A 10267-nucleotide genomic window follows, 5' to 3' on the forward strand; every position below is an offset into this window, starting at 1 on the left:
GTCTTATCTCATATGGTTGCTGTGAGGATTAAATAAGACAGTCCACTTTAGGTGGGAAGTTAGGTGCCTGGCACATAGTAAATGCTCAATAAACGCTAACTTATTTCTCTCTTCCTGGCAGTCTTCAGGAATAGCAAAACAACTCTGCCCCGCATGGCTTAGAACAGCGATTTTTTTAAAACCAGAGAATAATTATAGATTATTATTCAGGAAAGAATGAGGCTAGACTGTAGTTTGAAAAAGCAGAGTCAATATTTTATGTTGGGAAAATGAAAACAAGTCTAATGTTGGTGGAGTACAGACTATAGCTTGAGGAGCTCTCAGGACGTAGGATTCAGGGGCGTGAGAAACAAGGTTTTCATCTGGGGTCAGTGAAGAAGGGAGGGTACCTTCTTGTCCCCTTGAGGTGCATGTGAGGGCCTCAGAGCAGGCCAGCAGTGGACAGCTTTAGAGTGCGGGTGCCACTGGGAAATGGGGGATGGAGCCGTGGAGGGCTTTACGAGGAGTGGGTGGCGCCTTCCAGCTCTCTGGGGTCTGCAGCGTAGACAGCACCGAAGGCGGCATAGCCTAGAAGGCAGATTGTCTGTTGTAGACCTGGATGCCTGGCTTTAAAGATGTCTTCTGGTTTGTTCTCGGGGACCCAGTGAGGGGATGGGAGCCAGGTCTAGGATGGCCCTGGGGCCTGCTGGGCAGACCTGGATGGACAGCCAGCTCCCACAGCCTGACTTGGGTTGAGGATTCTGTCCATCATTTTTTGTGGGCTGCTCATGGTGGGGAGCAGTCTCCAGTGATCCTTGGCAGACCTTGAACTGGCCCTGGTTTCTGGGGTCTTCCGGATTTGTGGTCATTGGTCACTTGGCCCTCAGAGCTGAAGCCAAGAGAAGCACCAGTATCATCGCTTTGTCTCCATGGACCCTTCGAGGCATCAAGGGGCCCTGGCTCCAGCATCTCTCCTGCAGCTGGTGGCTCTACGATCATAGTACCTGTGTTTATTGAGCACTCGTAGTGGGCAGTGTGTGGAGTGTGTCATCTCATTTAAACCTCATGAGAGTCCCCAAAGCTAGGTTCTGTTATTAACTTAACCAGTGAGTAAGTGGAGTGAAATAACCTGCCCAAGGTCACATAGCTAGTGAACCATGGAGCCCTGGTGTGAACTGTGTCACAGGTGCTTCTAGGCACCAGAGAAAAACTGGGTCACCATAGCAGTCCTGGCTGTCACCTACCCTCTGTTCTGCCTTGCCCCCACACACTCCAGGAGTTTCTGAGACGCTGAGCTAATGGAAGGGGCCTGCCCACCACCAGCCCTAGCGAAGTGGGCTCAGCCTCCAGGGGAACAGAGGCAGTCTTGTGGCAGGAGCTCCCCCAGCTCCCAGCACTGCCCCACCTCCCTGGCTGAGTCGTTTTCAACACCCAGAGCAGCACATTCCATTCTCGGGCACAGCTGGGGGCTGGGGACTCCGGATCCCCCTGGCCCCAGCAGAGCCTGCTGTCTGGGCTGGGACACTGGGTCCCAGCCACACACATTCCAGCAACAACCACCCCCCACATTGGATTTCCCAAGGAGTGAACTTTAGCCAGGATTACAGCCAACTGAACACTTGTGGGATGAGAGCTTCCTTTGTGGGACCCAAGAGGCTGGATGCTGACGGGGTTGAGAGGGCAGGAGGAGTGAGGGGGGTGTTCAAGACTGGCTTCTCTGCTGCTCGCAGGGCCCTTGGGGTGGGATCTGAGCAGGGGCCCCCCGAAATCTTCCTGTGAGGCAGGGTGGCAGAAGCACAGCTGCCTCCACACCGATCATGCCCACCTGTCTTCAGCTTTGCCCCTTGTAGGCAGTAGTTCCCAGGGTTAGAGCGTGGGGGTCAAATCCTCATCACACTGCTAAGTACAGCTGTGTGTCCATCAGTAAGTTCATTAACTTCACTGAACCTCAGCCTCCTCATCATTAAAATTGTTGTTGTTTAGTTGCTAAGTCGCGTCTGACTCCTTTGTGACCCTGTGGACTGTGGCCCACCAGGCTCCTCTGTCCATGGGATTTCCCAGACAAGAATACTGGAGTGGGTTGCCGTTTCTTCCTCCAGGGGATCTTCCCGACCCAGTGATCGAACCCAGGTCTCCTGCGTTGCAAGTGGGTCCTTTGCCACCGAGCCTCATCATGAATGTGGGGACGGGGAATTCCCTGGCAGTCCAGTGGTTAGGATCTGCACTTGCCCACCACAGAGGGCACACGTTCAGTGCCTCGTCAAGGAACTAGAGATTTTGCATGCTGCTCAGTGCAGCCAAATTAAACAATTAATTAAAAAATAACAAATAGGGATGATAATAGTACCTACACTGGGACGTTTAAGTAAGAATGCCTAAGTACTTGGTTATTTATATATTAATGGGCTTGATATATTGAGTGCTACTGTGGTATTATATGTCTCTCCCCTCTACTGCCCTACATACCTGGGTATGTGTTTTCTGGGATACAAAACCCCAAATGTAGACTCTCCCCCTTCTAGAAGTAACAGTTATGGCCTTTAGATGTTCCTGCCTTTCCTGCCTTCCTGCCAGAAGCATTTCTTAGTTGGTTAACAAATCAATTAGAACTTTAATAAGCACTTATTTTGCGTAAGCACTGTGCTAGGTCAAAGCCTTTGGTTAATAAAAATACTAATGACTATTTAATGAACATTTTCTAAATGCTGGGCCTTGTTTCCAGGTATTTTTTCACGCATTTCTCCACTTAACGCTCAGCCACCCTGTGAAGTAGACACGATGACTCCATTTTCCGGCTGGGCGGTGGTCCCAGTGTCACACGGTCGTTAGGTCACAGCATTGGAACCCAGACTGGGCTCTGCCGCCTCTCTCACCCGATCCTGAGTGTTGGAGGCCTTCCCTGAATCCCTTCTGTTCACTATCAGAACGCTCCTTTTGTCCTCAACTGAAACACTTGACTTCCTTGCTCCCTTGCAACTGGGGCTCGCCATGTGACTTGAATGTTGGCTGGTGAGCAAGAAGTGGAAAACTACCAGGTGGGACTTGTTGGGAAATTACTGTTTTCCTGATCAAAAGGGCCAGAGGCAGCTCACGGGCAGCTTTTGCTCTTAGCCCTTCCCTGCCTTGCTCCCTGGAATGTGGCTGAGAAGTTGGGAGGAGGAGGTACCCCCTCCCATCCCCCCCACCCCAGGCAGAGCAGGAAGACAGAACGAGCCTGGGATGTGGACCTCCCAGCTCCAGACCCCCTTGCATGGGGAAGCCCCGCTGTCTCTGGGGGTTTCTGCTCCCCCCAGTCACTGACACGCAGTGCAGATGCTCGCGGGGCGGCCCTGCCGCCTGTCTCAGGCTGGCCAGGAGGGAGTGTTCTGTGGCTGGACAGAATGAGCAAGGGCTCAGGCCTTGCTGGGCCTCTTGGGTGTCTGGTCCCAGGAAAGAGAGTCCTGGGGGCTCTGACAGCAGGTGTTGGGGACAGAGGTGAGGTAGAGCGGAGCCTGCTGCCTTTGTAGGGTGAGGAGCGCCTTACTGGGGCCTCCCAGGATGGGCTCAGGGAGCCCCTCCTCGCCCGCTCCCTCTCACGGGCTGCCAGCACCTGACAGAGGTCAGTATTGTGCTCCGGCCAGAGGCAGCCCAAGCCCTGTGTATTCAGTGGAAAAATAATTCCTGGTCCTGGTTGACCATAGAAGTGTCCATAAATATTTGGTTGGGGTAGGAGGCTGGGAGACAAGGGGTGGATTCAGGGAGCCAGGTGGGCTGGGCAGGCTTTGGGCGAGGGTGGGTGGCAGCGGTGTCCTCAGAGGAAGGAGAAACAAGCGGGCCTCTGCCGCTCCTGACCTGTGGTGGGGCCACCTGACTGCCAGGGAGGTGATTTATGGCCGGCTGTCAGACCACCTGTTAGCTGGCACTGGCCTCTTCGTTTCTCGCTTCTCTGAGAGCTGCGGGAGCAAGCCAGGGTTTTTCCTCATCTCGAGAGAGAACGTGGCTCCATTGTTTAGGAGGAGCAGCAGGTCTTGATTGGACTTGGCATCCCAGCTGAACCCCAGTTGGTGGGGAAAGCAGTCTAGGGGTGTCTGCGGCCCCCCTGCTCGGTACATCTGCCCTGTCCCTCAGCATCTGCTGATGGTACCCCAGGATGCTTTCCTGGCATCATCCCTCCCATGTTCTGGACATTTGAGTGACAGTAGCCTGTCGCCTCCATTTCAAGGCTTCTCCCCTTGCTGCTTCATCCAGCTCAAGGTAGCAGCCTCCCTTTGCCCTGAGCTCACCGAAGAAGCCCCTGGAAGCGTTAGAGCTGGTCCTCTCCCTGCAAGCAGGAACAGGACTGCTCCAGCCTGAAGAAGCTCAGCCCTTTGCCCTCCTCCAGCCTCAGCTGTTGGCTTATCTGGATGGAAGTTCTCAGCCCTGGCTGCACACCACCCAGGGGGCACCTGGAAATGCTGATTTTGGAGCACCCTCCAGAGGTTCAGGTTTAATTGCTTTAGCTTAGGGCCTAGTATTTTGTAAAAGCTCCCCAAATGCTTCAAAGTGTTAAAGGCCTGAGCTGCTGCAGTTCTCACCAGCTCAGGCAACACTGATGCTCCAAGGACCAGCTTGGAGTAGCACCTGTTCACGCCACCATCTGCTACACGTCCAGTGTCCAGGGGTGTCTGAGCTCTTAAGGGGTGGGAGTGACAAGTTTAGGCCTCTGGCCCGTCATAGTAGTTCCCTGTGGCCCAGCCTCTTGGGGGCTCCTTGGAGCGGGCACTGCCCATGTCAGGGAGGTGCTGCAGGACCACGGGAACCTTCTGAGTGTGGGAGAAGGCTGGGGAACTTGGCATCTCTGTCCTTCCTCTGAGACAAAAGGACAGTCATCCCCATCGCTCGCTTAGGCTCATTGTGGGGATAAGAAGGGTGACCCTTGCTGTGTGTTCTCAGTGGATCCTGCAAAAACATGGGAATTGCTCTTTTTAGGCATTCCAAGTATGTCTGTGTGGACAGACCGTGGGTTACAAAAAGGCCTCTTTCTCAAAGTCCCTTCTGAATGGCCCCTCGCCCTCCCTCCTGGAACTGGCTGACAAAGAAATCACCTGCTCAAAATCAACTGTTTGTTTTCTTTGATTTAATTAAAAACTTAAAAAAAAATAGAAAATCAAATCCTACCTGCATCAGTCTAGTACCTATGGCCTCGCAGCAGAAGCAATAATTTATGGTCATCAGGATATAGGGACACGCGGAGGCTGAGGAGCGAGCTTCTGGGAGGGGGCTGGGCTGGGCTTCTCCCCAGTCCAGTGGGGAAGGAGACAGGCAGAGATGGGGGAGGTGGGAAAGTGTGGCTGGAGGGCACCATGACTCTTTCCTCTGGGGGCTATGATGAGGACACATGAAGGGGCATGGGGTCCGGGAACTGTCCCCCAAGTAGCCCAATGTCAAGACTTCCCTCTCCCGGGTGAGGCCCCACTGCAACAGACGGGCTGACACTACGGGCTCCCCTGGAAGCCGCCACCTCAGGCTGCTCCGAGCCCCTGCGCCGTTCCCTTGCTTTCTTCTCTCTGCTTACTTTCTGAGAGCCTGGGGCTTCCCCTGAACTGAGAAAGGCCTGGTTCTCTGGGAGCAAACCTCCAAGAACCCCAGAACCCCTCAGTCAAGGACAGCCTGGCTCCGTGTCCATCCCTTAGTGCCTGTACCTGCACAGCTCTGCGTGAACCACCCTGTGGCAAGGGCTAGGTCAGCCTGGGGAGGGGGAGGCCAGGTGGGCAGAGGAGAGAGTGCCCCAGGGATGGGGACCGAGGACAGGGCATGGCTGGGTGGGGCAGAGAAGAGCCCTTCAGTGGGGCTCTGCTGCCCCATAGAAGAAGGGGTAGTAAAGGGAGCAGGGGTAGGAGAACATGAACTTGACTGCGAACTTCATCTCCTTGTTCTTCTTGTCCCAGCGGTAGACGGCCATGAGCAGCAGCTGTCCGTCTACTTTGCGGCCCATGACCAGGAAGCTGCCAGCCAGGCTGTCCAGCTGTGGGCAGGGGCAGCCAGCACTGTTCTTCATGTGCAGTACGAGCCTCTTGGTGTCCTTGCGCTTCAGGGGGCCCGACTTGAGCAGCTTCTTCTTTTTCTGGGCTCCAATCAACTTCCGGTCCCCATTCTCTATCTTGATCTCCTTGATGCGCATTTTGACCACTGTGTGTGGGGGGTGGACAGGGGGTCAGCCATGAGAGCCATCAGGCTTGCTTAGGATGCTGGTGACCCCATGCTTGGTGCTCTGCCTGAAGCTCCAGGCCTGGGCCTTGGAGACATGGAGCTTCCGCATGTATACTTACGAAGCTCCCACCAGGTGCTGGACTTGTGCAGACATTATCGGCTTTCATCCTGACATGAATGGGTGTGGTGGGGAAATGAGGTTTGGAGAGGTGGTGATGGGCCTGAATTCTAGAGCCTGGCTTGAACTGAGATCTGGGCTGTGCCTTTCCATGATACCAGGTGCAGGGTGGAGAGCTCTCCTTGGGGAGTGAACTTGGGCGTGGGCTCCCCAGGGAAGGGAAAATATTGGGGGTGGAGATAACCACTTGGAGGGAGCGTTTGGTGGAGGGGGTCCTTGTGATGCAGGAAGGCTGGACTTCGTGATCTCTGGGGATGGATGCTTCCAAATAGGATTTCTGGCTGTGTGTGTGTGCATGTGTGTGGAGGGTGTTTGGAGCAGTGGTGGGCTGGTAAATGCCAGCTCCGGGGAGGGGCTGCTCTGCAGCACGTGCTGCTTTCCCCAGTGTGACACGCAGGGTCGGGAAGCGCTGCAGTCACCTCTATGTGTGTGTGTGACCGTGTAGTGTGGTGCTGCTGCACGTTTTTGTGTATAAGAGGATGTCTGCGGTATGTGTAGGAGTTTGTAGGATGTTTGTGGAGTGTGTGGCTAGTGGGCGAGGTGATTAAAGAGCCTAATAGAGCAGGGCGTGGTCACGTAGGGTAGCATCCTCCTTCTTTGGGCCTCTGGATCCCCATCTCTGGGAGAAGCCAGAGAGTAGCTTTGGCCACCCAGGGAGAGACATTGTTATAAAAATCTTCTTTCTCTCCCACCCGCTCTTTTTCTCTCTTGGACATACACACACCTTGCAGTAATAATGTTCTCTTCCCAAACAGACTAACAACATAAAAGACCTGCTACAGGAAGGGTTTTGTTGCTTTCTCTTTTTTAGAGACAATGAGGTTAAGGCACAAAACGGGAACCAACCGGGCAAAGACCACAGGCCGGGCTGTGTGGTCTGCATGGGAGCCAGGTCCTGACTGCCCCAGGAATGAGGAGGCTCCAGGATGAAGCTGTGGGGCCGGGGACCACAGCACCCCCAGCCAGAGATGCATCAGGTACTAGGCAGAGGTGCCCGGGGGCCAGGGGGCTGCACTTCCGCCCTGGAGCCCATCTCTCCCCTCTGCTGCCCCCATCCATCTCTGGACCAAGCCTGCCTCCCACAAAGAGAATCCAGCCCTGGAGGCCCTTCTGTAGGCAGTGTCAAGGAAAGGCTGCAAGAGCCCTGGCTAGGGATGGACCATGGCCTTGGGGAGTGGCTTCTGAAGTCCCTGGGATGCCAAAAAGAAAAAAAGTGTATTTCTCTGGGGAGAGGGCAGTGGCCACATGGGCTCTACACTCACCGAAGTCGCTGGAACACATCTGCTCCATGAGTCCGTCAGCACTGTGCTCCATCTCACACTGGGCACAGATCTTGGTCACTGAAGAGAGAAGCAGGGATAGAGTGAGGGGATCAGAGGCCAAAGAGCCAAACTTAGGGTTCAGGCTCCCCCACTGACCAGCCACCTCCGCCTCCCAAGCCTCCACTTCCCCATCAGGAATCAGGATGATGGTAATGATCATGCTCACTGAGTGGTTGTGAGATTCCAGAGACGAGGTTGTGAAGGGACGAAACTGACCAGGTAGGCACGGCTGCCCCATGACCCTGGCAGCTGCGGCCATCATGTGCGCCTGGCCTGTCTCTGTGTGTCTGCCTCCTGGCAGGCCGCCCCATCATGGCAGGGCGAGGGGCTCAAAGAGGGTGGGAGTGGGAGGGCAGAGCCAGGTGGGACTCTAAGAATGGGATTTCCCTGCCTTCCAAGTTTGAGCTCCAAGAAAACCAGAATAAAAGAGCCCTGCCAGGATCCCTGCTGGGGACTGTGCTGTTTCTTCTTGAGCGGTGTCTCTCCTTTCCTGGTCCCATTTCTAACCCAAGAATAGGGAGTTTGCCTTCTCTCACCACTCTCTGGTCACAAGACCCCCACCCAACCTCGACTCTCAGGTCCCATGTGGGTGCATAGGATTGGGATAGCATGGGTGAGGTTAGCTCTGAGCGGTGGGTGGGGTGTGGTGGGGTTCAGTTGCTTTTGGGGGGCCGGGTCAGGTGAAAACTGGGGCAGTGCTGCCCCTTGGGAGAGTCCCAGAGCCAGGGGCTTCCTGGATTCTCATATCAGCCACCCAGGCGAAGCTTCCTTTCCTGGTGCCACTGTTTATTCTCCTATCTGGTGTCCAACAGGGGCTTACTCTGTCTGAAAGGAGGTTAGCAGACAGTGGGGAGAAGAATGAGGGGGGTGCACAGTGAAGGGGAGGCTGAGACCAGAGAGGAATGAGGGGTAATGGGATGGGGGTGGGGAGGAAGGTGGCACTTAAGAGTCTAGAAGTTTGGGGAACCTGAGATTGCTTCCTATTTAACAATGAGGAGACAGAGGCTCAACTCGCCCAAGGTCTCCTTGTTAGGGGCAGAGCCTGGCACCCTGCTCACCATTCTGCTCTGAGCCTTACCCAGGGGTCTGACTGCCTGGGGCACTGGGGAAAGAGTGGGAGAATATAGGGTTCCCAGGTGCAGAAAATAGGGGCAGGGTGGAAACCATAGCCCAGAGTTGCGTTTGGCCCCCAGTCTTTGGCTACATCATTTCCCCTAGCCTCCGCCCCTCCCCAAATCCCAACACAGGTAGGGGTCCAGGGCTGCTGAGGCCAAAGGCATCTTTAGCAACCCTGGGTATCTGTGGGCTGAGAGGGGTGATAAGGCATTTATTGGAGGCCTCAGGATGAAGTGACAGCACTGCCCCCACACCCCTGGGATTCCAGAAGCTTAGGAAGGTGGAAGCTGCGAGGGAAAGCCAGGAGAGGTTTCAGGAGCAGTTGGAATGGGAGAGAACCAGTTTGAACGTCCAGAGCCGCAAGGAGGCACTACTCTGGCAGGCCATGGCGGGAGGGGAAGGCTGGAAGGCTTCGGGGGGACATGCAGGGCTGAGCAAAGACTCTGAGTGTGTGTGTGTCTAGAGGAGGTGGCACCTCTAGAGGGCTGTGGCATCCATTGGGGTCCGGCTCACGGGTACCCAGGGGCAGTCGGAGCGCAGGGGGCGGGGGCGGGAGCGCTACCTGGAGGCGCGGTGGCGGGCAGGTGCCCGAACTGCACAGCGATGCAGAGGTCGTTGTCCAGGGGGAACTTGTGACAGTGCAGCATCTCGGGCCAGGGGAAGCCATAGGCCTCCATGAGCGGCGCGCAGCCGGCGCGCACAGCCTCGCACAGCGAGCGGCAAGGGTAGATGGGCCGGTCGAGGCAGACGGGCGCGAAGAGCGAGCAGAGGAAGACCTGCGTGTCCGAGTGGCAGCGCTTGGCCAGCAGCGGCAGCCAGCTGCTCGCCTGCTGCTTCACCTCGGCCAGGCTCTCGTGCTCCAGCAGGTTGGGCAGCCGCATGCGCTTGTAGCCCACCGTGTGGCAGAGCGGCAGGTCGGCGGGGATGTCGAGGCACTGGGGCGGCTTGGAGTACGAGCGCCCGTGCAACGGCTCGGTCTGCCAGCCGTAGTAGTCGTACTCCTCGCCCCGCGCCGGCGCCCCGTGCAGCGCCCCCAGCAGCAGAGCCAGCACGGCCGCCCGCGCGCCCCCGGCCGCCGCCCGCATGGCTGCGCAGGCCCCCGACACTCCGTTGCCGCTGAGGTCGCCCAAGTGGACGGCAGCCTCGCTCCGCTCCCGGGCGCACCGAGTGATCCTGGCGCCTCCCACCTTGGGGCTCCAGCCCCGGCCTCGCCGCGCGCCGCAGCCAATCTCCGGCCGCCCGGCCCCCGCCCCAAGGCGGGGAGGCAGAGTGGCGCCCCCTCGGCCCCTCCTGCCCTGGGGCCCGCGCGTCCCGCCCAGAGTCCCGCCCGCTCGTGCGCCCCTCTCCCGCTCGCCTGCTCCCCCGCCAGTGCTCCAGCCTCGCCTTGCGCCTCTCGCCAGGACTCCTTCACCTCCCTAGGCTTTTTCCTCGTCTCTAGCCGTCTCCTTATCTCTCTCCGACACAGCCTCTCCTGTTCCTTTTCTCACTCACTTCACTTGGTTAT

General features: G+C 56.7%; 1 protein-coding gene across 2 annotated transcripts; it reads right to left on the reverse strand.

The window, feature by feature from the left end:
* Positions 1–228: 228 nt before the first annotated feature.
* SFRP5 (secreted frizzled related protein 5) lies at positions 229–9891 on the reverse strand. 2 transcript variants are annotated; one of them, XM_086379481.1, is made up of 3 exons: positions 9326–9891; positions 7588–7665; positions 229–567 (listed from the first exon to the last, which is right to left on the reverse strand). In XM_086379481.1, the coding sequence occupies exons 1-3, from the start codon at positions 9846–9848 to the stop codon at positions 497–499; spliced, it is 672 nt and encodes a 223-aa protein (XP_086235607.1). In that variant the 5' UTR covers positions 9849–9891; the 3' UTR covers positions 229–496. The 2 variants fall into 2 exon arrangements, with proteins under 2 accessions (XP_086235607.1, XP_086235606.1); XM_086379480.1 differs by lacking the exon at positions 229–567 and adding an exon at positions 5055–6126.
* Between the last annotated feature and the right edge of the window lie 376 nt (positions 9892–10267).

The sequence above is a fragment of the Bos grunniens genome, chromosome 26 (assembly GCF_055505025.1).
Source record: "Bos grunniens cultivar Pamir isolate PY7600 chromosome 26, Bosgru_T2T1.0, whole genome shotgun sequence".
NCBI lineage: Eukaryota > Metazoa > Chordata > Mammalia > Artiodactyla > Bovidae > Bos > Bos grunniens.

Coding starts and splice junctions, on each gene's coding strand:
- SFRP5 (XM_086379480.1), bottom strand. CDS start 9,848: ATGCGGGCGGCGGCCGGGGGCGCGCGGGCGGCCGTGCTGGCTCTGCTG. Junction 7,666..9,325: donor GCCCGCCACCGCGCCTCCAG/GTAGCGCTCCCG, acceptor TTCTCTCTTCAG/TGACCAAGATCTGTGCCCAG. Junction 6,127..7,587: donor GATGTGTTCCAGCGACTTCG/GTGAGTGTAGAG, acceptor CCCCACACACAG/TGGTCAAAATGCGCATCAAG.